The sequence below is a fragment of the Aphelocoma coerulescens genome, chromosome 17 (assembly GCF_041296385.1).
Source record: "Aphelocoma coerulescens isolate FSJ_1873_10779 chromosome 17, UR_Acoe_1.0, whole genome shotgun sequence".
NCBI lineage: Eukaryota > Metazoa > Chordata > Aves > Passeriformes > Corvidae > Aphelocoma > Aphelocoma coerulescens.
The window spans coordinates 5,647,193-5,674,195 of NC_091030.1; the positions used below are offsets into that span (position 1 = coordinate 5,647,193).

A 27,003-nucleotide genomic window follows, 5' to 3' on the forward strand; every position below is an offset into this window, starting at 1 on the left:
CAGGAGCCGCTCCGCCGTGCCACAGCCCCGGGAACGACGGGGCCGGGCGGCGTGCCCTGCTCAAAGATGGCCGCCGGCGGCTTCGGCGTGCGTGGAGGTGGGAGGTGAGGGGCGGCCGGGCCGGGCCGGGCTGCGGGAAGATGGCAGAGAGCGAGCGGCGGGCAGGTGAGGGGCGGCCCGGGCGTTCCGGGAACCGCCGGGCTGTGGGCTGCGCTCTGGGCCTCTCAGGGGCGTGCTCGGGGCCGGGGAGCTCCAGCACAGGGCCCCACGCTCCGGGGGTGCGGGGCCGAGGGCGCCGGGCCTGGGCTGCGGGGGGGGGGCGGTGGCAGCAGCGCCCGGCCCGGGGAGAGGATGGGAGGGGGCTGTTTGCTGAGGGTGTGAAGGGCCTGGGGCCCCGAGTCTCAGCTCCACTCCAGGGCGAGGTGGGTGGTCGGGACTGAGCCTCTGGATCCGCGATCCCTGTGACCCCCAGCCCGGTTTTGTGACTGGTTCTCGTGCTGAGCTGGGTGGCTTTTGGCGCTCTAGAAGGTCGGGGCTTGACTCCCCCTCCCCACGCCATGACATTAGCCTGAAAGTGTCCTCTCTGGCCAAGCTGCTTCTCGTCATAAAGTTGACCCACCGCTTTCACACCAGTAGATTTGGACTCCTATGTATTCATCCCAGAATACTGTAACCCCTGCAGCCCTCACTGTTTCCTTCCTTGAGTATTCCTGGTCTCCTCACCAAGAGGAGTTGCACAAAGTGTGGGTCAGAAGCATTGATGGCTGAGAAACAAACGCAGAGAAATGAAAGGAGTTCTGTTAAGGGCAAACACCCAGATCAGGACACTGCCTTGGGATTTATGTGTCACCTGTACTTGTCGTGATCATGGACATGTCAGTGTTTGCCTTTTCACATCACTGCTTGGGAGTTTCTCATTGTTTTCGTGTTATAAACTCTTAAAAGCAGAGCTCCGTTGTTATGGTGCTAGTCGCTGTGAGTTGTGTGCTGAATTTTCAGAAGAGAGACACACCTGTCTGTCATTTAATTTCATCACGTGCTGTTCCTCTCATGCTGGAAGTTTTGGTGTAACTTCTGCAGGAATGAGCTGAACATCACAACATCCAGGCCAGGAAATGAGGTTGAATTTGTCCTGTGCATGGGGAACGTGAAAGGCAGAGAAGTCAAATGACTGTCAAAGGTTGTATGACAAATCTATAGCAGACTCTGTGTGGTTCTTGGGACTTTGGATTCTGTTTAATCTGATCTGCCTGCTAGAGAGCACTGTGGAAAAGGCTGCTGATGCTTCTGGATGGTGTTTTCTCTGTAAATGCAGCTGGTGATATTTTAAGGAGTTGGAGTTTGGTGGTATTTGTTAGGGAGACAGTGCCTGAACTGGCTGGGTTGTGGAGAGCAGTCGCTGGAGTGTGTCAGGACAGCTGGTGCCGAATAAGTGACTGCAGATTTTCTGCGATTAAAAAGGTGGACTGAGTGACTCTGACAGGATTCATAAATTGACATTAGTGCCTAGGTTCCTTGACATTGCTCTCTGCACTGCCTCTTGCTATTTAAAGTTGCACTTACAGCAGCATAATACAAGTTACTTTAAATCTCCTGGAGCTTTTGTGGTTCTGCAGGTTGGGACCTGGGTTCTGTTGCTGGGGCGAAGAGCCCCTCTAATTCATTAGCAACTCACATTTGCATTAAATATTGCATCCTGGGCTCTGAGAGAGCTTTGAAATTAAATGATCTTCACAGTTTCCATATGAAAGAGGCTGTGTCCCATCATACCCCAAGTCCTGGTGCTGCCTGGACCAGGGCTGTGGCTCTGGGCTGCATTTGCTGCACTGCTCCAGCTTGTCCATGCAGGAATTATCCTTTCTAGAGGAATGAAGGTCAGGCTTAACACCTAAAAACAAGGCAGAGTTAGTTTGTAGGAGAGCTCAGTGCTTCAGCATGACCTGAGGCTTGGCTGCACTAGACAGAAATAATTAAACTGGCTGGATGTTGCTTTGTTATCTCCTGCACCAGTCTTTCTGTCTGAATGGAAAATGCATCTTTAATAATGAAAACAGACATACTGCTTCTTTCTGAAGGCTCACAGTGTCCTTAGGAGGATGTTATCCATGGATTGGGTGGATGTTGGTGAGGAGGACTTGGTGAGATTACTGCCCAGCTGGGATGGATTTGTGTACTTTGTATCTCCTGAGAAACAAATGTTCATTTTTAAGAAAGAAAAATAGAGGATTTCTCCTTCTCCAGTGCCTGTGTCTTACCTCTCTTTTGCATCTCCCAGGTGCCTCTGAGGAGGTGGCTCCTCCTGTCCAGCAATGCTTCATGGTCCCCAAAAAGGAGATAAATGTGGTTTCTGACATGGCCAAGTGGAAGCGATCTCAGGTACGGCTCTGGGGACAGGGAAGACTGGGAAGTGCTGCTGATCTTTTGGTGGCAGCCAGGTCTGGCCTGGGAACAGCCAGGAAGTAAAGGAGGTTTGGGCAAAGAATGGGAAATAATTGAATTTGTGTTTTAAAGCAGAAGAGTTGGTGCTTGTTTTTAGGAAAATTACTTGGCACTAATGATTACTGCTCCCTCCCAACAAGTTGGATGAGCAGCTGGTGACTGTTTCATCCTACCTGGCCTGTAGTTTATAACCAAACTAGATTTACCCAGCCCTGTTTGAGCTCACCTTAAATATGGTTCTGCTGCCTGGCCCTGGTAGCACCAGCCTGGGCTGGTTCCTTCCCACTGTGCTGTTCTGGAAAGGACTCTAGAGCTGAGCCCTTCAATTTCCTGGATAATTTTTGTTTACAGCCTTTGTGGAGCTAGTGGAACAAGCAGGTTGTTGCCTCTCTGCCTTTGAGGGATTGGGGTGTTGGCCCAGACCTGTCCCACCTCTTAGGAGCAAATTCTTGCTTGATGACTGATGTGAGATGTCTTGAGAGAAGCTGAGGTTATAGCCAGGTGTCAAGCAAACCTCTGGGTGCAGCTTCCAATTTAAGTCTCCTGGGTTTAAAGGTTTTGCTCCTGGTCAGGATTTTGATGCAGGGAGGGAGAGGTGGCATTCTGCTGCTATGGAGCTGCACTGGAGATGATGTGTCCAAAGCAACAAATTTAAAGAGAGGAGGAGTGAGGAGCCTGGGCTGTCTCCCACTTCCCTATCATGTGTGAGCACGGGGAAAGAGTCTGAGGGCGAAAGGGAAGATAACAGCACAGGTCTGGGAGGAGCAGTGCAGAGCAGGGTGCCTGGGCACAGCTGAGACTCTGCAGAACTGAGGAATTTGAATTTGACCTGATAGGAGCTGAGGGAATGATTTTGGGGTCAGTGTGAGCATTTTTAGGATTCTCCTTTCTGTAATTTTCGCAGCGATGCAATCGCCACCTGCCTTCTGCTGCCAGGGCTGCCAAAAAGAGCAGTAACTTCCCAGAAAGCCCTGCACTCCTGGGTATCTCCAAGGAAGCAGTGTTGTGTATTGGGAAAGGCTCTCTTGGGGTGCAGGATGCTCCTGTGCTGTGTTTTGTGCTCAGACAGACCCTGGGCTCTCACTGAAGCTCTGTGGTCTCGGTGTGTTCGCAGGCATACGCAGACTACATGGGCTTCATCCTCACTCTGAATGAAGGCGTCAGGGGCAAGAAGCTGACCTGTGAATACAAAGTTTCAGAGGTAGGAGAAGAGTTTGGATCCTCTTGTTGCTCCTTTCCTGCCTTTTTTTTTTTTTTTTTTTTTCTTTTTTTGGCTCTACAGTGAGTATTTTGTGGATGAGGAATGAACTGGTAGCTTATCTGGGAGCCAGGGGAGAATGAATGTGGTTGGGTTATGGTTAGGGATGCAAATGTCAGGGTGCCATCTTCCCCCCAGATGCAGAGACTCTGGATGTGCTTGGTGGACGGGAAATTGAGCAAGTGGGCAGAAGCTGGTGGGGAACCAGTGATGCTTTGAAGATGTGATATTCCCTCCTGATTGCAGGCAAAAGGCTGGGATGTCTGTACCATTCCCGTTCCCCAAGTGGTTTTTCTGTAGGAAAATCTGTGGGCAAACCACTTCTCTTCCTGTCCCTCCTCGTTGCTCAGACTGTGTTAGCAGCACCGATTTCCTCAGCCCAGGCTGTAGCTAAATTGTGCAAGCTCTGGTTTGACAGTTGTGATCTCAGGGTGTGTCACTGGCTGTACCTGCCCTGCCCAGGGTCGTGCTAAAGGTCCCAGGGGCTGCAGAGCTCACAGGGGTGCTGGGTTGGGCTGAGAGATTGCAGCTGGGCTGGGAGGTTTAAATTGTGGGGCAGGATCACCCCTTCAAAGGTATTAAGCAGAAAGCACCTGGTTTTTCCCTTGCATGAGTATGGCTGTCACTTGTCTCTGCCTGCTGCCATAGCCAATTTTAATGGCTGTTCACCTTCTCAGGGCACAGTGAGATCACTTGGAGCCAGAGGGAAAGGGCAGGCACCCTCAGTGGTGTCACTGCTGCCCTGAGGGTTCTCTGGGTGCTGCCAATCCACAGAGCACACACTGGCCACCAGCTTTGCTTCCTTGTTGCACACTGGATCCCCCTCCCTGGCTGCACACTGGATCCCCTCCCTTGTTCTGCACTGCAATGAAGAGATTCTTGGGTACATTTTTACTGATCACGGTTGTGCAAGAAATCTGAGAGTGGTGTATAAAGATCTAGGCAAAATGGGCAGCAGACTGGGCCCTGTGTTTATAGTTTCATTCTGATGTGGGAAGGCAGCTGATGATGGTGTTTAATCCAGTCTTCACGTTTGAAGTACTGTGTTGAGTCCAGCCGTCCCTTCTAGGAGCCAGTGTGTGAATGAGAATCTCCCCTGTAGTTCATGGAGGGGATCAGGGATAATGAGTCTCTCCCTAACAGGCTTTGTGCTCCCTTTTTGTTCCTTGCATTTCACCTTTGAGTTTTGTCTTTGTCATGATCTCGCTTGTTCCCAACCATTCACAGAGCACTTCTAGGGAAACAGAGCATTAAAAATGAATAAAACAAAGAGGGGGGGAAAACCCAACCCTCTTCAACAAGCCCTTTGAGCTGTCAGGAAAAGCTGTACCAGGGCTGTGCCTGCAGAAGAGCCCTCTTGGAGTGAATGTTTTCCATCCATGGTCCCAGTCCAAGTAACAAACAGGAGACACAATCCCAACTGCCTGGGAAGTAGCAGGAACAAATCTTATTCCCCACACACTGAGGAGAGCAGAAGCCTGTGACTTGAGGCACAGGTGGAGCATCCCCAGGGTTGTCTTGTTGATGAGGTTGCTTGTTCACATAGGCTCCTTTGTAGATCAAACTGCTTATCTGTGCTTTTAAAGGCTCAGCCCCTCGTGGCCTCTTCTTGCATCTCTGCCCGGCTTTCTTCTCTTTTGCTGTACCTGCTGCCGATGTGCTTTTGTGCCATCCCATCTTCCTCCCTGATCAAATGCCAGGGGCACCTTCCTTTGGCAAATGACCTCCTGGAATCCTTTCTGCTGAATGCATATCCTCTCTGTGACTTACTGGTATTGCTTTGCCATGGAATAAAAAATGGAAGTATGGTCTGCTCTGCTTTGAAAGAGACAGCTTAGTGGTTTCCAGAGAGTGTGTGTCGATACCAACCTTTCTGCTGGAGCAGGAGCTGGATCCTGTGGGGGCTGAGCCCCCTTGGAGACTTGCTGAGCTTGTGCTGCTGCTACTGACACACTGTGTGGAGCTGTCCAGGGTTTGCTGGAGGCATCTGACAGGCTCTGATAGCAGACTCTGGCACAGACACTGTGTCTGGCACAAGGTTGTGTGAGTGATAGGCTGTGACCTGCCTTCCCCTCCTGGAGGGAGTGCTTTCCACATGGGGATCCATCAGCGACTGCTGGGGCTGCAGTCTGGGGCAGTGACTTGGATCAGAGGAGCAGTGCAGTGAGGAGGAGGAGGTTAATTTTGGCCATGCAAGGAGCAGACCTTCCCTTCAAACAGCCCAATGTACTGGGGGAAACTGGTCAGTCTTGTGGCTTTGCTCTGCTTCCAGGAAGGAAGTGGAGGAAGCAGCAAATGCTGATTTTAGCAGCTCCCCATTCTGACAGGACCTGAGGAGCCCGGAGGGGGAGAGTTGGTTCCCATGGGCAGCTTTGGCTGCCGTGATGCCTCCTCAGCACCTCTGTCTGCCTGGCCCCTGCTCTTGAGAGCTGCTGACAGGTCTGTGCTCTGTAGGAAACCCTGTGGTTTGCCTTTGGGACCGGTGGCAGACTCAGGGTCAAGGAGATGCAAAATCAGCACAGCAAGAAGAGCAAGGAGAGCAGGGGGGAAGCTGTCCTTGCTTTGATCACTGGAAAGGTAAAGCAAAAATAGAGCTTAAAAACCCAGCCAGGCAAAACAGGCTGCAGTGGTGTGCTGATGGCTGTGTTCCCATAAGCTCCTTTCTCCCCCGCAGGGGTCAGCCCTGGATGTACAGGCTTCCTCTGCTGGACAATGGGAAGCTGCTTCTTTTAGTTACCCCCTTTTCAAAGGGCCTTGAGCCCAAAATGAGCCGCATCTCTTTAATTATTTATTGGTGTGGCTGAGCCGGCAGCTGGGTCCTGCTCTCCCGTGTTCAGTGGGGCTGGGCTTTTAATCCCTTTAAAACCAGCGAGTGGGGAAGGGGAGGTTGGACTCTCTGCTCCCCAGGGAAGGAGCTGGTCCGTGCCAGCCATTTATCCAGGCAGCACCAAGTGCTCGTGGAGAGGGTTTGAAATACGGTGGCTGCTCATAATGAGCTGCTGGTGCCGGCGGATAAATCACCAGCACGATTTAATTATTTAATGCAACCCAGTGCTGGGGATGCTGTTGCTTAATTGGAGGGGAATGCAATAGCCAGGAAGGAGTAGGGCTGAGTCCAAACCTGGCCCAGTGCAATGGGAATGTGTTTGTTTCCTGCAGTGTTTTGGGAGCAGGGAGCTGGAGCAGAGGGGGCTGTGCCGCTTTGGTCCGCATGCACCTGGGGCGCTGGCCTGTTAGTGCCTCCAGGGCCACCCAGAGCTTTAGGCCGTCTTGTCCCTTGGCTTTTTTGTGTTCTCGGTGTGCTCAGGTCTTGTCCCAGTCTCTTGTCTGCCTCAGTGGCCAAATGTCGAGTTCCTGGGGTGGGAGGATCCCTCTCCTGCTTGTTCCCACCATGTCCTTGGGGCAGCACCTCAGGAGTCACTGTTTGTGGGAGGCTTGCCATGAGACCCTTCCTCCCAGCAGCAACCTGCAGCTGGTTCAGTGGCAGCCCAGCTCTGCCATGCCTGGCTCTGCCCACCCCCTTCAAGTGGCACTTCAAGGGCTGCAAACTTGCTGGGCTCTGCTGTTTCCTTGTCCTTCCGATAGCAGCGTGAAGAATTGAACCACAGCCCAGGAGACCAGCCAGCTTCACACGGTCGATGCCTCCAGCAAAGTCAAACCAGCCGCCGCTTCTGCTGTCCTCTTTGTCCCCTTGAAGGAGGAATCCCCTCTCGAGACAGAGGAGCCTACATTGCCCGGGGCCTGGCCAGCTGCTGTGGCGGCTGACAGCTCTCCAGCTGCTTGGAGTCAGGCAAGGAGGATCCCAGAGCCTCTGGCAGGCTTGACCAGTTGTCAGCAGAGCCTCCTGAAACTGTCTGGAGCTGCTAAAAGCGCTGCCTGTGGTGTTGCCTCTTGGTACGGGGGTTGTAGGTGTTCCCAGCCATTTGGGCCAGGCAGGGAGAGGGTGTGCACTGGCCAGCTCTGGTCTGATAGCACAGCTGGAGATATTGTGCTGTGTCACCTGCTGCATCTCTTTTCTCTTCCTTCATGGCCACTCTCATACATCCTACATGGGTCCCTCACTTCCAGCACTGGGTGTGAGAAACATCACTGTGGTCTTGCTGTTGTTGCTGTCTTCCCATCAGCTTTGTGTTTGAATTGAGACATTTCTCTGAGAGCTTCTCATTCCTACTCTGATGAGAGCACTGATGGGCAAACCAGGCTGCCTCTTCCCCTAGATAGGTTGTGTTTTGCCACATGCAGTGGGTGTCCCTGGGCTGGAGCTGCCTGGCGGTCTGGCCAGTAGGAGTTTGAAGCAACAGGAATCCTGCTGAGAGGGTTGACTTGCTGTACAAATGTGTTGTGGTTTAACAGCATCTGCTGCTAATCCTGGCTACTAAGAGACACTTCAGGACAATTTTAGAGCCTCGAGAAGGGCCTTTAAATCACATCATCAGCCACTGGTGAGGTTGCGTAGCACTGTATACATGCTATTCTTTATCCTGTGGGGAAGGCAGGACCCTTAACATGTAAAGCCTGAGTTACATGTTGGAGGTCCCCGAATTGTGTAGCACTTCCCTGCCTCTCAATCCTGTGAGGGATATTCTACAGCTGGGAGCTTGCTGTAGCTCTTCTCCAAGAGATTTTGGAGCATGGTGCTGTTACAGCTCATGAAAGACTGTGTGGGTGACTGGGGCTCAGTCTGCCTCAGGCTGGTCTTTGTACTGGACTATCTCCTGCAGGGAAGAATGGTTTTTCTGTCCCCTCTGCATTTTGAGGAGGGTTGGCACAGCCCATTTCCACGTGCCTCTCTTGGGAAGAATGGTGTGGGCTTTAATGACTCCCATCAAGGGGAGAGATGTTGGAGACTGAGGGACTGCTCTGTTTTATATCACTGTGACCCCGCACCCTCTTGCTCTCTGTAGCCCATTGAAAAGCTGGTGGCTCTGCTGAACACCCTTGACAGATGGATCGATGAAACCCCACCAGTGGATCAACCTTCTCGCTTTGGGAACAAAGCCTTCAGGACCTGGTACGCCAAACTGGACCAGGTGAGTAGTGTTACCTGCAGCTCCCACAGAAGGGCAGTGTGCCCAGCAGGGGTGGGAGAATGGCTCTGTCATTGTGTGGCAGCCAAGCAGCTCACAGAGGAATTGCTCAGATAAGCCTTGAAGGATCCACCTCTTGATATGCATCGCTTACCCCTGACTTGGTGCTGTCTTTCCCTCTTGTGAGAGCATATGGGCCATGTAAATGCTCTTGGCTGGGTCTCCAAGTTCTGGATGAGCTACAAGGGCTGTCCAAGCCCAAGCAATTCCTTTGCTTTGTAACTTCCCACTGTGTCACAAAATGAGAAGAAAGACTGGGGAAAACTGCTTGAATTCCTTCAGCTCAGAGCGCTTGCCCTGCACCAAGCTCTGCGGGTGGCACAGCCCCAAGTCCCCACAGCAGTGGCCTTGCAGCTGCTCGGCTGCTCTAGTGATGCTTTTGTCCTGGAGATGGCTCAGTGGGTAACTGGGTCAATGTACATGGGTGATGAGGCTTTTCTGTCTTACAGGATATGCGTGGCCTGAATAGGTCTCAGGACAAGCTCTCCCTGACTTGTTCCATCTCTGGAGATGACTTCTCCAACAGGAGAATTTGCTCGTCTCTTGTGCTGCCTCTGGGCATTGCAGAGCACCATTGCAGCCCTCACTCTGTGACAGCATCTGAGCACAGGGTGCCTTGTCCCTGGGGACAGTGACAGGTGCTCATTTGGGGGAGTCTTCTGTGTCTTTCAGGAGGCAGAAAAGCTGGTGTCAGCAGTGATTCCCAAGCATTTGGCTGATGCTGCCCCAGAAGTGGCTGTGTACCTGAAGGAATCTGTGGGGAACTCCACCCGCATTGACTACGGCACAGGTACCTGGGCTTGCACGCTGGCCAAGGCTGGGTTTGTCGGGAAGGGACCCTTTGGAGTCGGGTGTTGTATTGATTTAAGTATATCATTACCCCTATTTTTAGTGCCAGCTTGAAATGAACACCTTCCTTCTAGGGCCCCCTCACCCCTCTGCCCTGTGTGGGCTGTGACTGAGAGCTGGGGGTGGGAGCTGTGCTAGAGCTGTGACACCCTTTCACATCTCATCCAAGGAAATGGGAACCAAGCTGTTCTGGGATGAGCTGTAGGACCTGCTTCACTGCATGCAGCAGTCCTGCAGCAGGCAGTTTAAAGGGATAAAATATACTGGCTTGAATTGGAACTAGAGTGAGAAACATGTTCATGTTCAGTGGGAGGTGTCCCTAGAGGGACATCATAATGGCCTGGTGGTCCCTAGAAGGGAATCACTGCTTACAGAGGGACTTTGAAATCGGAAGGTAGAAGCACCTGAGGAGATACTGAATTGCAGGTTGAAGTAACCACACAGGCTTCAGTGAGAACTGAATACAGAATTGTCTATGGCTTTGCTCCTCTCTGGAGGATAGGTGTGTCCTCACCAAAAGGCAGGAGAGTAGGATGCTGGGAGTGTAAGGAAGCATGACTTTGGACTTGGGCAGGGAGAGGAAGAGGAGGCCATGGGTAAAGGCTTTGAAGGATTGGAGGCTGTGCAGTGCTGGCTGCGGCTCACTGGCACCAGGGGGAGATGTTGTCCTTGGAAAGGGACTCGATGGATGGGGTTTGGTCAGCTCAGAGAAGGAAATTCAACCTCTCCCATCCCGTGTGTCCCAAGCCAGGGGCCCATGTCCCAGCTCACGGTGTCCAGACTATGGGTGCATTTTGTTCCAACACCAGCAGCTGCACCTGCCCACTGTGTGGAGCTGCTGATCTTGTACTCTCCCTTCTTCCACAGTCCTTCCCACTAAAACACATTTCTGGGTTTGCTGTTTGTTTCTTTTCCTTGCTGTTTGCTGGAGGACCAAGCTGTAGAGGCTCAGCCTGAGATCCCAGTACCTTCTGGGACAGACTGTTCTGGCAGTGTCATGGGATCTACATCCTTCTGACTCGGAGATATTTTTGAAGCAGGAGGAAATTTGTTTGCTTGCAGATGTGAGGTTTTCTTGCATCCCCTGAGCAGATGACTCTGCAGTGCTCCACTTCCCCTGCTGTGGCAAGCTCCTGGGAAAGTCCCTGCCTTACTCCTAGCATGCCCAGTTGGAACTGTTTTTCCTTAAGAACTTCTTCTTTTCTCTAAGTTCGTGATCACCTTATGAAGGTCTAGAAGGTGTAATTTGGGTGGGTGCTGCAGGGGGATGAAATATTGTCGGCTCATGGCATTAACAGTGACAACAGGGTTGAGAGCAGACTGTGACTGCTGTGATTTCTGAAGAGCTGTTGTGGTGCCCACAGAAAGGTTGTCCTGGGGGCCAGAGACAGCTGTGTCATGTCTCTTCGTGTCTTTTAACTCCAGGGCACGAAGCTGCATTTGCAGCCTTTCTCTGCTGCCTCTGCAAAATCGGTGTGCTCAGAGTGGATGACCAGATGGCCATTGTCTTCAAAGTGTTTAACAGGTGAGGTAATGGGAGGAGAAGGGCTGGGAGTATTGGGCAGTTTGGGGGGAAGGGTAGAATGGGAAAGCTGAAGACAATTTTAGACAAAATTAGGAGCAGATGTACTTTTTAATGGACTGTACACTGACCCATTAAAACTGTCTCCAAAAGAGGTGATGGCCCCTTGTCTGCCAGAGGCAGAGTGTCCTTCTGGAAAGTTACTTCAGTGGAGCACAAGTTACTGAGCTCTGTGGGTGAGGCTCTGTGCTTTGTGATAGACAGGAATATCTGATCTAACATCTCTTCAGGCATCATAAACAAAAAATCTATGCAACTGGCAGGCCTCCACTGCTCCTCTACATGTGTTTCCAGCCCAGGAGGTAGAGTTGATAGTGATTAAACTGGTGGAATGGGTGTTTGGAGTCCGGAGATCTAATCCCAGCCATATCACTGTTTGGTGGCATGGAAACAATTTCCTTCAATAGTACTTCCAGCTTTAATTTTCCACCTGAAAAGTGGAAGTAGTGATTGCCATAAGGCAGAAAACTCAGTGCTCTTTTGGAAGTCGGTGAAGGGATGTGAAGTGTCAGTGTTTTCACATAACAGTGGGGATGAGGAAAGATCTGCACCAACATAAGACATTGCAGATGAAATAAACTCCTGCCACTGGATTTCTCTGTGCGTTTGGTGTGAGGTACCATCAGGCTGCTTTCTATGGCAAAGGAGCTGAATATATATTCTGTGAACTCTGCTGCATGTGGGGGTCCTGCTTACAAGTGATAAAGTTGTGTCCTTTCCCAGACTGACTGTTCTTGTCCTCACATAAGTCAAAGACAGGAGAAGGCCTTGCCTTAATGCTTCCTCTTTGGTCTCAGGTACCTGGAAGTGATGCGAAAACTGCAGAAGACCTACAGGATGGAACCTGCTGGCAGCCAGGGCGTGTGGGGCTTGGATGACTTCCAATTCCTGCCTTTCATATGGGGCAGTTCCCAGCTGATAGGTACTAATAAAAATCTTCTTGTGTCCCAGGCTGCCCTTTCCCCCATCTGTCTAGGTTCTAAAGATGATGGGACTTGGTGCTGACTTTTAAATTCAAATGTGTCAGATTTGTCTATAATACAGCAGGAGAGTTTGGAGCTTGGATTTTTTTTTTTTTCCCTCAGCTTTCCAAATAAAGCTGGTTGGGAGATGGAAGGCTTCCTTGTATAGTACTTCTGTCTTTATTGCAATGACTGCAATGAAGCTTTTTAAAAGGAGAGTCTTGGTTTTGGTGCTAAAAAGTGCAATTTCTGCTCTGGGAAGTTTTGTACCTGCAGAGGCACTGGAGTGGGAGATGAGATAGAAGGGAGCAACTCTGTGCTGCCTTTTAAAGAGTTCTGATGGGAGGGTTGTGTTTGTGGGGCAGGACAACACCTGGTTGAACTTGGTCTCAGGAGGGAATTGCCATACAGGTTACTTCCTATTTTTTCTTACTCTTTTTAGACCATCCAAGTCTGGAACCTCGGCACTTTGTTGATGAGAAGGTGGTAAATGAAAACCATAAGGACTTCATGTTCCTGGAGTGCATCCTCTTCATTACAGAGGTGAGGAATGGAAGGTTTGTCCCGTAGGGATGTTCTCCTGACATTAGATACTTGGTTCTGGCGGTGGTTTTCTCTTCCTCCTTTGCCTGTTTGTTTGCTCTCGTGGAACTGTGCAGATGAACCGTTGTTGCGTGGCCGAGGTGTTCTCCTTGAATGAGCTGAGACAGGGATGTTGAGAGGAAAGTGTAATTGAGCTGGATGGGCTGTGGGTTGTAGTTGAAGGGAGCTGTAACAAGTGCAAACAAATAACCTTGGGTCATCACTTGGATCAGTCACTGGGACCTTGGATGGAGAAGACTGTTTCCTGCAGATATACTAGGAAGATAAATTAGGAGCTGCAAAATGACTGGGCTTGCCAAGGCAACCTCCCTTCCCTGCAGCCCTTGGGTGCTGCCTGGCAGCCCTGGGCCTCCTCTTGCTTAGGGCAGGCTCCCAAACCCCAGTGCTGCTCTGTCTCCTCCAGCTTCTACCAAAAGAGTTGCCCATTAAATGCACTTTATTTGCAAGTGGCCTAGAGCAGAGGTGGTGCTGAGATTCATTCAGCTGGCAGTGCTCTCAGGACTGTTTCTGCTCAGGCACTGCAGGACCCTTGGGAGGGGGGCAGGTGATCCTCAGCTCATTGGCAGCCATGGGCTGCTTCTCAGTGAGGGAGCTCATGGCTTACTGCTGTCAGCATCAGTGGAGGATTTGGCCGTGTTTCTCCCAGTTCCCTCACTGCACAGTCTGGACAGGGAGAGCAAGAGCTACCCGCTCTGTTGTGGTGAGGGATTTCTTGTCTCTGGCAAGAGGGAGTTGATGGGATTAATTTTGAAGGACAGAGTGTGGTTCTTCCCCTTTGTTCTGTTCGCTTTCTCCCTCCTCGCCTGTCTAGTTTAGTGATTAGATGAGAAGGGAGGTTACAGACTATGAACTTAGCCTTTCATGTAGGAAATCTTCATAGGAGCCTTTGGCCCAAACCCCAGGAGGTGCTATGTCAAGTCCTGCTGAATCTGGTAGGGTTTGTTGGTGCTCAGCACCTCACAGGGTTTAACCCTTAATGCCAAGATAAATCATACCATGGATAGCAAAGAGGTGCTGGTGGAAGAGATCAAGATGAGGACAGGAAATCAGGAGCCAGGAGGGTCAAAGATTTATTTTAGTTTAGGCCTCTGTAATATCCACACAGTGCGCTGACCTGTTAAAAACATACATCTCTTGAAATGTGTGTAGAAGATTCTGCAGCTCCCAGTTGACAGGTGAAGTTTAAAATACCCAGCACCATCCTGCTGTTTCTGCCTGCAGAAAGTCAGATTTTTAGTAGGCTTTTCAAATAAGTGATTTGAGTTCCTTTTTCCAGCATTTGTTGTGGGTCATGGAATTCGGTGTTTCTTCCGAGTTCCCCAGTGCCACCTGGTGGCAAGGAGCCCTCTTGGCCCTCCTGCCGTGAGCTGAAAAGGACGGCAGCAACCTGCATTACCAAATCTATGGTATATGCAATGCATCTCCATGCGGGTACTGCTTCATTTTTATAAAGATTTGCCTTTTAAAACTTGGGTTTTTTCCCTCCCAAGCGCCCAGGAAGGCCATGACTGCCACTAGGGGGGGCGAGGCAGCCTCAGTGCCCTCCAAATGCTTTCTCTCCAAAATCAACAACAAAACAAAATAGCAGGGAAAAAAAGATAGAAGGGATTAAAGACTTTGATAAATGAACGATATTATTTTCTTCTGAGCTTGTCATCTAGAAACAGCTCTAAAGCAGCAGCAAGATGATGTCCAGGCTGAACCCACCACAGCATCCTCCTCAGAGCAGTGCCCAGGCATGGCACTGAATCTTGCATGAGCTGACCTGATGTTGGAAAATCTGCAGGGTGGGTTTGGACCTGAACACGTGGCTCTGGAACAGGGTGAGGTTTGCAGAGCTGGCTGGGACTCGAGCTGTTCCCCTGCTGCTGCCTTTGCCTGCCAAAGGGGTGCGTGTGGTACCTGAAGGTGTGAGGATGAGGAGGGTTTGGGAGCATCCCTCGGTGCCCACAGCACAGGGGCTGTGGATGGCAGTGATGCAGGGCTGCCTGTGTGTGTGCAGAAGAGGGGAGCTGGGTACACCCCAGCTGTTATGGGAGATCGGGGCACTTGCCCAGATGCTCCTCCGAGAGCTTAGGGCAGGCAGCAGGAATTTCAAGCTTCAATCTGGCTTCTAAATTTGGGAAGGGAGGGCTCGGGTTTCTGCTGGAAGGGAAGGAGCTGACAGGAAAGCACGGCCTCAGCCGTCCCCCTCCCCCCTGCACTGACAGAGGAACCATTTACAAAAGGCCGATTCTCTTGGGAACCGAGAGGCAGGAACGCCGCGTCTGTGAGTAATTTCCTGCTCAATATGGCTGCTCTGACTCACTCCGTTCCCCTGGGGTCACTGCGGGACTGCAGCGCGCTTGCCGCCTCTCGCTCTCCCCCCCAGCTCTCCCTCTTCGCCCTTTGTGGCTGGAAGGAGATGGTTTTTTTTTGTTTCCCTTCTCATCCCTCTTATTTTTCCCACCCCAGCTTGAAACCATAGCCAAGCCATCCCTCGATGGGTGTCCCGGGTGAGGAGGGTCACAGTGGTGGCTGTGCCAGGCACGAGCGTGGGACTGGCCAGCTGTGCCTGCCTCCTCCGTGCTCTCTGGCTTGGGAAGGGGAGAAGAGTGGGGTGGTGGTGGCGGCTGATGCCCGCTGTGCCCCTGTGAAGGGCGGTGATGCTGGGGTAAGGTTTGGCTTCAAAACCCAGGCAGCCAAACCTCCTGTGTGGAGAGGGGAGGCTCTGATGGAGCTGCCTGGCTCAGAGCTCCCTGGCAGCCACTGCTTGGGGTGCCCACCGATGCCAGATCCTGTGCTGGGTAACGCACTGGCACTGCCAGGGAGCACCGTGCTTTGTGTGTGTGCACATTTCATCTCGTACCCATGAGGGAAGCGTGTGGCAGAGGGGACAGGGAGCAACTCATCCGTCATCCCTCAGCTCACGGGAACCTCCGAGGGGAAGTGGAGATGCAGCCGTGCTCTCCCGGCACCAGGCACAGCTGCAGACCCACTTCCCCCGCTGCTCCAACCCCAAGGCCAGTGGGTTTGAAGCACATCATCCTCCAAGCAGTGGGGTTTTTGGGTCCCCCCACCCTCTCCCTCTCTTTCTTTCTCTGCTGCAGGCTGGTGTCACACAGGCATTGCAGAAAAGCAGCAATATTTTCCCAAAGCAGATTGATTGGCCTTGCTTGCTTGTTTAGTGGGCATGGAGGTTGTTTTGGAGGCACTTTTCCCACCCTCTCTCCAGGCCTGTGCGTGCACCGAGGGAAGGGGTTAGTTGTTCGAGCCCCAAGTTGGGAATGAGAGTCCAAGAGATTCCTCTCTCCCCACGCTCCTCTTTAGCGTGAGCTTCGGCCTTGTGGTTTCTGATGTCATGGGAACTTCACTCAGTCAGAGTGGCTGTGTTGTATTTCTTTTTCTCCCTGAGGGTCTGTTTTTGTTCATGGAGGAGAAGGAGAGACAACTGCCCAGGGAATCTACATGTAACTGCCCCTGATTGCAGCTTCCCTCTTGCCCTCCCTTCTCCAAACTCCTCACCCTGGGAGGAGAAACAGTGGAGTATAAAAAAAAAAATTTAAAAAAACATTTAAAGCGCCTGCTGCAAGCCAGCAGCTCACAGCTCTGGAGCTAGTTTGGAGAGTGTGTCCCCTCCTGCTTCCCCTAGAGCCCTCCTCAGCTAGAGGCAGGTGTGGAGTGGGCTGTGGACACAGAGCTGCTGCCAACCTGCACTGCCCTCTGTATTCAGGGAAGGCATCGACGGTTGTCGCTGCTGCTTGTTGTTGATCTGAATGGGGAGTGAGTCATTTTCTTGGAAAGCCCAGCAGTGCTGCACTGGGAGGTTTCTGGGTAGAATAGGAACAGCGTTGAGCCAAGCTCTACTCGGGGGGAGAACAGGACTTATGTGGGGCTTTTTTAATACAGTCATTAAAAGAGAGGTGTGCAGAGGGAGGTCTGATTAGGAAAGCGTGGCAGGAAGAGGCTTAATTTTATCAGGGAAGGAGGGGAGCTGGATTGCCACGGTTTCATATGATGTGGCCACAGCGGGAGGGAGCATGGAGGGAGGGAGGGAAGACACAGTGAGGTGGCTGGTGCGTGGGTCACTGGGCTTGGTGGGAATGTTTGCTTGGAGAGAGTGTGAGCATGAGTCACTGCTGGTGCATGAGCTTCCTGGCTGGCCCGGCTCCCTCAGCCCTGTGCTTGGGTCTCTTTCAGATGAAGACAGGCCCCTTTGCTGAGCACTCCAACCAGCTCTGGAACATCAGTGCTGTGCCCTCCTGGTCCAAGGTCAACCAGGGCCTCATCCGCATGTACAAGGCAGAGGTGAGTGCCGTGGGCAGGGGGAGGCTGCTCAGCCACACACCTCCTCTCTTCCACAGCACCGTGGGTTGGCTCTTGTGTTGCTTCAGGTGTGGGGATCCCATCACAGCTATTTGTTACTTCTTGCTGACTGTGGCTTGGGAGCCCTTGGCCATTCAGGTGCTGCTGGCTAGAAGGAAGCTCCTGCCTCGTGTTTGCCCCAAAACCAATCCCAAAGTGGCCATTCCTTGAAAACATGACTTTTGCCATGTCTTGTGTTACCATAGTGCAAGTGCAGATCTCCAAATTAGGGCCAATGTCTTGACCTGCTTGTTCTTCTGGTCCACCACTATTTTACCAGCTAGAGGAAACTTATTTTAAGTTACCATCCCATGTTTCAAGAGCCCCAGAGCAGGCTGAATGCTTCTTACTGATTTACCCTTTCTACAAGCCCCATCTGTGCTGTGTGCCAACCCAGCGAGGCCACAGCCACCTCCCTGGTTTGGCAGCCCTCCACCCACCAGCTCTGCTGGCGCTGCCCCAGGCTTTCCTGGCGAACCCTGACCTGGAGAACTGGGCAGTTTTGGCTCTCCCTTATCTTGCTTCCTGCTGAAGCTAACCCTGGGTTTGAGGAAGCAGGACAGGAACCGCCACATCTGGGAGTCCGGAGGGAATGGTGCTGGCTCTGCAGGACGCACTGGCTGCACTAAAGCACTGGAGGAGCAGGGATGGTGCAACTCCCTCCTGGCACTGGGGGAGACCAGTGGTGCCTGAAGGAGTTAATCCCACACCCTGCAGTGCTGCTGGTGTCAGCCGTGCTCCTGTTGGGAGCTGGGACAAGCTCCTGTTGCTGGGACACACAGGCTCTGCAGGCAGCTCTGCTCAGGCCCAGTGCACAAAGGGGTTAACTGTGCCGAGCGGCCGCTCCCTCCCCCAGCCCTTCCTCTGCACTGCACATCCTGTGTTTAGGTTCCAGGCCACATACCTCTCTAATCTGTGAGGTGTCACTCCCAGGCCCACTGGCTCCTTCCGCCCCCAGCTCACCCCCAGCTCAGTTTTCCTCCCAGCCTCCAAAGAGGAGAAGTGGGGCTGGGGGCCGACCCCCTTGCCTGGCTGCTCCTGGGAGGGGTGCTCTGGGCTGCTCCTTGGAGAGAGGGGTGTCCCTGGGCTGCAGCTCCGTCACAGGGGCTGGAGACACTGCCTGCTGAAAAACCCTGAGCTGGAGGCTAAGCTATGAGAGCTGAGGGGTCTGAAGGGAGGACCAGAGCACTGTGAGTGCCTTTAAAGTGAAACATGAGTCTTCTAAAACCTAGAGCTTCAGTGTGGTCTGCTGCTGCCTCAACAGTCCTGCCGTGGTCCTTCCTTTCCTTTGGATCAGTTCCTTCACAAGCTGGGTACTCCCTTGGCATCCCACATTCCCCAGCATGTTCAGGTGCTCCTGCCTGGTGCCCCACATGTCCTGTGCCATGGTTGCTCCCACCTGTACGTGGCTGGAGGAGCTTGGCAGTGATGAGCCCGCAGTGCAGTGCACACATTCACTGATGTTTTGGGGCTGCCATGTGCTGGCACACATGGGATCTACCTATCCCTATCCATCTAGGCAGATCTACCTATCCCCTGGCTGGAGACAGCACAGCTCAGGGATCCTCTAGAGACTGAGACATTCTTTGGCTCTTCTGCCTGCACCCAAGACATGGTCTTTTCTGAAGGCCTTAATCTGTTTTGAGTAGCAAAAATTTTCTGTGTGAAAATGCTGGATCCAGTACTGGTAGGTTTCTAGAAATATCTGGGAGGTAGCTGTGTCAAAGGGAGAATGCAAAAACTGCTGGGAAGGGTAATGACACTAAATTTAGGCTAAAGTGTAAAAAACATTGAGTCAACCAAAGAGCTTTAAATTTATTTTTTTGCCTCAAATAATATTTGTAGGTCTTAAAGGACTAATCCTAAAAACATGATCCTTGTGCAGTGTTGTCCTCTCCTGGTGTGGCATGGCCTGGCATGGAAGCTGTGTTCACCTGGATGGGCAGAGGAGAGGGGGCACTCCTGCTTAGGAGTCCTCAGGGTTCTTTACAATAGATTTATCTTTAGATATAATCTGTTCTGGGGAGTTTTCTACCCTGCCACTTGCTCAGCCAGTTCCTGCCTGTCTTGGGAGATGATGGGAGTGTGGATGTGGACATGGCAGCATGGCTGGGCAGAGCTTTCAGTTATGGTGTGCCTGGCCCTGCAGGTTACACCAACATTTGCAACTAAAGGATCTCTTTGGCTGATTTTTTGGGAATGACGCAAGGTTAGGAGTCACTGAACCCTCATCCTTTGCAAACTGAATCCATCTGGGTGTCTCAGGCCGGGTACAAAGTCACTGCTGCAGACCTTGTCTCTTTTCTGCTGGCTCCCAGCATATTTCTGCTCTCTGTGTAGCCTTCACCAATGCAGTCTTTCTGGAATTAGCCACTGCCAGCATTAGCAGAAGAGAAGTCAGCAACACCCGTCAAGTGCTGACATGGGTCTTTGTCCAGCTCAAGGCAGGCAGCTTCTGTGGCAGAGCCTGGGGTGTATGATGGCAAAGAGAGGGAAGGTTTGGGGTTGTGGTGTCACTTTGTCTAACTGTCGAAGGTGAGAGCAAGATTTCAGGTTTTATTTGTTTTCCCCTCCCTTCTCCCTGCCCTACTGATCACCCATTGCAATTAGATCAGGTGAAATCAGACACTCAGCTGGAGGCTCCATCTCTGTGACACGCCTGGGGAGGCTGGAAAGCGCTGGGTGCCGGATGGCGCCGACCGGGATTGAGTGGAGGCAGCAGCAGAGGACGGGATCACTTGCTGGAAACAGACCAGGAGAAATCCCACTTGGTGGGACTGGGGCAGCCCCCAGACCTCGTTCATTTAAAAAGCACTCCAAAGGCTTTATGTCTTCTCTGTCTTCTCTATGGGGTGACTTTAAACAGCCGACAGAAAGCTCACATTTGTCTATGTGTCCAGGAGCTGTGGTCTGGACCAGGCACTCCAGGGTGGATGAGCAGTAGACTGAAGACAATGTGTCTTCAGCTCTGTGTGTTTATGAAATCCTGAATGTGTCTATTTATAATATAATGGGTGAAGATGTGTTCGCTTGAAAGTCCAAGGTCTTTTCTTATTCTCTCCATCAAAGGCAAGTGAAGAAGTTGACAGAATGGTGTGGTTAAAGTAGCAGCCTTGATGTTTTCCCCTGAGCCTGCTTTTGAGTCTCCTGACCTTTCCTTCTCTGCAGTCAGTCAGGAAATACTTTCCATTGTAACTAATCTAGTTCCAGTTCCATCTTTATAGGCTGGAGTTGGTGCATGAATCTGCTCCCCAGTTGAGTCCCAAGCAGACCTTCAGTGTGATCAAGATGGTGGCAAGAAGAAATAAGCCTGAATTTGAGCTAGTGTTAGATACAGTTTCATCCACAGCTGATGCAAGGAGGGCCCTGTTGCTTGGTACATTTGATAATCCAGTAAACTCGTGCCAGTCCTTCTGGATATAGGAGAAGTTTCTCTGCTTGTCTCTTCTTGAGCTGGCGATGTGTTACATGGAATGGATACCTATTCTTCCCACTGGTGGTAAGGTCTCTTCACCTGGAGCCCAAACCAGTCTGGTCTTCCATGGGACTCCTTGGAGCTAATTGGGCTGACATTTCTAGCTGTCAGCATCTCCAGTGTCCATTTCTCTCTGCTCTCCCCTTATGTCCCTGTTACCCAGCCCTGCTTCCTCTGAGAGTTTGTCTAAGTGGTTGTGTGGTGAGATGGCAGCAGCTCTGAGCATTAGGAAGCTTTGAAGGTGACGTGGCCCGAGGCTCTCAGGACTTACTTCTCCTTGGTGCCCTGCCGTGGAGATTTGTGGGTTTCTGCCTGGCTATTATTCCCCAGGAATGGATACAGCCGTGTTGTGCTTTCACCACCTCCAAACTGGTTTGGCTCCAGTGTGCTTGGAACCAGTTGCCTGACCTTTGGCTCCAAAGGGATTACTGCAGGCCTGGGCTTCTGAGCACAAATCCTCCCGCTTGCCTGTGACGACAGCATGAGGGCAGGGTGCCTGTGCCCGAGTCCTGCCTTGGGGTGAGAGCTGTCTGCAGCACACAGCTTCCTCCCCAGCCCCAGAGTCTCCCCTTGCTGCAGCGAGTCCAGTTTGGCCCCATGGAGAGCACGAGGCTCCTTCCTGTAGAGAGTTGTAACCACATTGTGGTTGGCAAACACTCACTGTGATTTGAGCTGAGCCTGCTCTGTGTCCTGTGTGAGGTTTGGGCAGTCTGAGTCTGCAGTGACTCAAAAACCAGAGTTCGGAGTGGCTCTGCCAGGTGAGTGCTGGCAAACTCTGACGTGGTTATGGACCACAGTCCCTGACCTTCCTACCATTGGGCTGGTGAGTGGAAGGGGCCGTGCCCTCGGAGCCCTGCTCACCCCACACTGAGCTCAGGTGTCGCTGCAGGAAGTAGCTCTGAGCTAATCTGCCTTGTAGTGGACCTATATGACTGAACTGTGATCCATTCCTCTGCAATGGGAGGTGAGAATTTCAGGGGTGAGGGGTTGTTGGAAATAGGATCATATCTTAAACTATGGCAGCAAAATCACTGGTGCTTGTCCATCAAAGACCCGAGAGCCTGGAATGCAGTTTGGGCAGTGCCTTGCAGCTGCCGAATGGTGCCTCAAACCCAGAGTGTGGGCACTGGCCTGGGGATAGAGTCTCTGCCCCGGGGGATTCTGCAGTTCTCAATGTTTGTAGGGTGAAGCTCTTCAAAGAGATCAGTTTGAGCAAGGAGAGTGGTGAGGGAGAAAGCTGCTGACATAGACATGCTGCTTCTGCTCATGCTCCAGGCCTGAATTTCAGTAAGAAAAAGACTCTGGCTAAAGGGAAGGGGATGGGGTTATGAAGTGCTACTGGCCTGAGAAGCCTGATTGGAATGTGGGGCGGGAGACATGGGGCTGATCCTCTGCCTTGGTCTGAGCTGAGTGGCCCTGAACTCACTGTCTCCTGACCCTGTGGGCAGGATGCGGCTCTGGCTATGTGTGTAAGGTGGAAATGTCTCCTGAATTCACCTCTCTTTATCTCCCCTCCTGCAGTGCCTGGAGAAGTTTCCTGTGATCCAGCACTTTAAGTTCGGCAGCCTGCTCCCCATCCAGCCTGTGACATCTTAAGGAGACCGCAGGAGGAGTCGAGGCAGTGGAGGCACAGCGCAGTGCTCTTCCTCCTCCCCTCACCCCCTCCTCACCACCCAGCCCATCCATTCCTGCACATCCTCATTGGCAACCACAGATCCAAAGCACTCGCCGGCCTGGCACGGGAGATGGGACCTGGAGCAGCTCCTCCTGCACGTCCTCACCCTGGGGACGTCTCGCCAGCGGCCGAGCCGGGGCCGTGCTGCTCCTCTGTGCCGCATCTGCCTGACTGCCGGGCATGGGGATGGGTTTGAGCAGGGGCTGCCCTGCAGCAAAGGCCCTCTGCTTTGCTTCCCGAGAGAAGGGGGTGTGGAGGGGAGGAAGGCACGTGTGTATGTGTTGGGCAGTGGTAACTGCAATTTCCCTTTTGAATTTCATTGGAGTTTCCTGTTGCTGTTTGCTTTGGGAAACCACTGCACGGGGTGAGGTGTGAGCCTGTGCGTGTCTTTATCAGCCAGCTCTTGCCTGCACAGGAGGTGTGAAATGGGAAAAGGAGTTGTAGGGAATGTCTGTGGGTTGTGGAAGCCCAGGGTATGTCTCTCCCTTTTTCTGGGTGAGGAAGGCACCCTCCCTCCACCTCTTTTGCAAGGTTTCCTGGGTCTTCCTTTCCCACTAGCGCCTGTTCTCTCGGGTGAAGCTGGGAACCTTCTGGGCTGTGGGGGTCTGAGCTGGCTCTGGAGCTGGAGACCCAGCTCTGTGGGAACAGCTATGCAAAGACACTGCTCAGGCTCCCTCTAAACTGGCACAAACCCTGACACGTTCACACACATCCATACCTGGGTCCAACCTGCCCTCTGCACTCCCTGTGCTTTGCTGTCCTGAGGCTGGGCTGGCCTCAGTGGCACAAAGTGACAGTGGTTGCTCCTGCTTGGTCATAAATTGTAGTGACAGCCCCATAGCAAAGGAATTTCCTCACGAAGCAGCACGATCCCCAGCTCTTCGAGGGGGACATCCCCTGGAGCACAGGCAGCATGAGGGGGCAGCATGTGGCTTCTCATGCATTTATATACTCGTGCTGGAAACAAAAAGCATAAATAGCCCAGGACAGCAGGTTATACCTGGAGAAAGCTCTTTCCCTTTGTCCTTCCCTGCTGGTGTTGCTGTGCTGGACCTCAGGTAGAGGGACCGTACTCGCAATGCCACCAGCAGCAGTGTGTTGAAGGCAGGTAGTCTGGATCACACCAGCAGCATCACTGGAGGGCGGAAAGGGCTGGTGCTGGTTTTGAGAAGAGCTGTCTGTCCATAAGTCTTGTCCAAGGTGGTGCACAGCTTTGCAGCTGCAGTGGGGATATTTCTTCTTGGGGTTCCCAGGCAAGGCTGGGTGTGGAAGGGACATGGCTCTGGACTGGTATTTGCTGGGGATCAGGAGCAGCAGGAATCCTTCCTCTGGTGCTCCTGCAGACCATGGAGGGGCTGCCCCCAGCCAGGCTGCTCAGCTTTTGCTGCTGCACTGCTTTACTGCTGGGGTGGGGGGAAGAAACCTGGTTGGGATTTTTTTTTTTAATTATTTTTAACAGACCCACTCATTCCATCTTATACAGGTTCTTGCAGGCAGTCAGGGGAAGGAGAGTAAGAAAAGAGTCTAAGTTATGAGGTGGTGAATTGTCCACAGAGCTGAAGCAGAGCTTTCTGTCACTGCAGCTGTCCTGTCAGCTCCTGGCTTGGCCCTGGGCAGGGGGTGGGGGACAAGGAGCCTTTGACCTGCCTGAAACAACTCTATAAACTTGTATTTTAAATGAAAATGGAAGACTGGGGTTAAGTCTTCTTTTACTCCTAAGTGGGATGTGTTTTGTCTTGGCTTTCCAAATGGATCCACTCCTGGAATGTTGCTGGAAATCTGTGTGCTTGCTGGGACTTGATGAATCCATCTTCAGTGGAGCAGCCTGTGCCTGGAGCAGAGACTCACAGTGTCTCCACCTGTGTCCCCTCACATTGCTGTGCCTTTTGGCAGGTGTCACCATGCTTTAAATGACTCTGCAGCATCTGGCCAGCAATGGCTGAGCAAAAGCATCTGGTTTTCTTTATCTGCCCAAGGGTTGGGAAAACATCTCTCCAGGTCGTCTTGTGGAAATGAGGCTTCCATGCAAAAGGATGGGTGGAAATTCTGACATTGATACATGGGAGGGACTCCAGGAATGTGGAATACAGCACCAAAACAGGGTGGAGAGGTGCTTCCTTCCCCTGCAGCTGCAGCGTTGCTCCTTGGGACAGTGTCTGTGGGCTTGGGACCTGTGGAGGCGGAGGGAGGAGGCTCACGCACAGCTCTCTGTTTGTTGCTTGCCCAGATCTGCACATCTGTCCTACTGGGGATTTTGGGATGTCAGTTCTCATTTGAGTCTTGTCAGCCTGCTTGGGATGTGCCCCCATCACGTGGCAGCCACTTGCTTTGCCTCCCTCTTGCTCCCAGCGACATCCCCCAGGGGCTCAGCTCCTGTGCCCACGCGCATGGCAGCACCCAGGGCTGCTCTGTGTCTGAAGCAGCACTTCCCACCTTCCCCTGTGTTGTAGGTTTAATTAAAGTTTCTGTGTTTTGCACTGGTGACTGTGTTGGTCTCTCTCAGACTGGGTTTGCTCCTGCTTTGGGAGCAGAGCCAGCAAAGCCAAGGGCCGGAGCCTTCGGCACAGGGAAGAGGCCTTGTGGAGGCACTTGCCATGTCGGTGGTTGACCTCATGCTTGCACCAAATTTGATTCGTTATTTAACTGCATGATCAACTCCATCCGATCTGTCTTTGTGTCCTTCCAAGGTGTCTTTCTGTTTTATTGTATGGTTTATTTATTAACTTTTTTGCTGTGTCCACCCCCCATCCCAGCTGGGATTTGGCAGGTAGGTGATGTGCAAAGCCTGATCCCAGGCCAGCAAATACCTCTTGAAGATCAGAGACTCTCATAACCAAAGGATGTTTGAGCCTTGTTTCTGAGGCAGGGTGAGAACTGCAACCTTTTTCTTCAGATGTTTTTCCTGTCCTGCTGTAGGAGCTGACTCAGGACTTCCAGCATCAGTGTAGTTCAGCAGCTTTGTTGGATTTATAATAGACCTCGATTAAATTAAACCTGGACCTTCTCACGAGTGGTTGGAGGAAGTGTAGCTGTGCTTAGCAAATGCTCCTTTTCTTGTCCCTGGGTTACATCTTCTCCATCAACACAGGCCAACTGTGTGAGTGCATGTTGCTAAAAGCGGCAGCAGTGTGGAGGGGTGGATGGTGAGCAGAAATGTCATCTTGGATCACAAATGTTTTCTTTGAAGGCACTTGAATTCGTCTTGAACGTGTCCCTTGGCGAACATGACGCGCAGTGAAGGGGAAGCAGACGTAGCGTGGGTTTCTGGCCGTCTTCCCCCTCAGCCCACTGACCAAGCCATTTTTTTAAAATTCAGTTTTCAGATCTGGGTCTTTGGGGTTGCCATACATAGGCCAGTTCGTGTTGCTGTTTAGCAGCTGTTGCCTTCGCACGGGGTGCGTTTCACGAATCGCCATCAGCCTTGCCCTGTCTCTTCTTTCACAGCCCTCCTTTATAAATGATCGCTCGTGGCAGCCAGTGATGGAGTAAGAGTTGAGTGAAGCAGCCTCATGTGGAGATAGAAGTAACAGAATAAAAAATAGAACTACTTAAAGTCATTGTTGCTGTATTAACTTGTCCCTGGTGTGTGGCTCAGTTCCACCGTGCAGTGCTGGGATCCTGTGTGTGAATAAACAAAGCAGCCCCCACAGCAGGACCTGTAACATCTGAGCGGGCACTTGCCGAGATGAAGATGCACTTTGTACCCCAAGGACCTGGTGCTGAACCACACAAGAGCCCTGGACTCTGCACTGTGTCTGTGCAACTGCACTGGCTTCCTGAGAGAAGGAAGGAGGCAGAAATGGGTCGGAGAAGGTGAAACTGGTTGTTAATGGTAACTGCTAAAGTAACCTGGACTCTTACCACTGCCAACATGCTGGTGGAAATCTTGTACGGTTGAGAAGCTCACAAGAATCTTCTTGCTGCTTCAACAAGGACTCTCCTGGCTCAGATGTAGAATTTGACAGGGCTTTTGGAGGTCATTTCATGCTCTAATAGCCAAGAGGACATATCTTCATCCTTTAACTTTGCATCCCCTTCGGTGGATGAGCACTCTTCCCATTGACATTGGAGAAACACCTTGAACATCCTGGGGACACACAGGGTCTTGTGAAATGGTGCCAAACTTCAAACTAGGATGAGCCAACTTGAAAAAGGGCTGTCTCCACATCAGATTCACATCAGCGAGGGCTGAACCGTCATGGGCATCATCAGCTTGGAGATAGGCTTGTTCTGAGGAGCACAAGGCTGTGAGCAGTTTTTGGAGGTTAGAAAAGGCCTTTCGGGGGTGGAGTGGTTGCTTCTGCTTGCTATAAAAAACCTGGGCTTGGGAATGTCTACATGGGCCAGCTCTACACAGGGCATTAATGCATTTGTCGCTAAAATTGGAACGAGTCCCTCCCTATGTTCCCAGTTGCAACTGTAACACGGATAATAAATAACATCCAAATCCCACATTAGATTTGGGCTCCTTAATGCTTCGTGTGGTCACACCCATGGAAAAAAAAGTCCTCAGGAGGGGGGTCCTGTAGGAGTGGTGCTGCAGTGCCCCGACCCAGCGGGCACCAAGGTGTAGGGTTAAGTCCTCCTGAGCACATTTTCCTTCCTTTCAGAAAGTAGATTAAGGTTTTGCTGACCCTATAAAAGGAAGGAGAGAAAGCAGAGGATCAGTTCTTTATTGCTTCTCCTGTTTTAAGGCACCTGGGAGAGATAAACCCAAGCAGACTGCACT

The 27,003-nt window shown here is 51.9% G+C and overlaps 1 protein-coding gene across 2 annotated transcripts; it reads left to right on the forward strand.

Annotated features, from left to right (window-relative positions):
• Positions 1–34: 34 nt before the first annotated feature.
• Positions 35–24,751, forward strand: PTPA (protein phosphatase 2 phosphatase activator). 2 transcript variants are annotated; one of them, XM_069031654.1, is made up of 10 exons: positions 35–104; positions 2,276–2,376; positions 3,554–3,640; positions 8,602–8,727; positions 9,457–9,574; positions 11,059–11,158; positions 12,013–12,137; positions 12,620–12,720; positions 16,960–17,067; positions 22,121–24,751. In XM_069031654.1, exons 2-10 carry the CDS (start codon positions 2,317–2,319, stop codon positions 22,193–22,195), a joined length of 900 nt encoding a protein of 299 aa, XP_068887755.1. In that variant the 5' UTR covers positions 35–104; positions 2,276–2,316; the 3' UTR covers positions 22,196–24,751. The 2 variants fall into 2 exon arrangements, with proteins under 2 accessions (XP_068887755.1, XP_068887754.1); XM_069031653.1 differs by having other exon boundaries at positions 100–165.
• Positions 24,752–27,003: the final 2,252 nt, after the last annotated feature.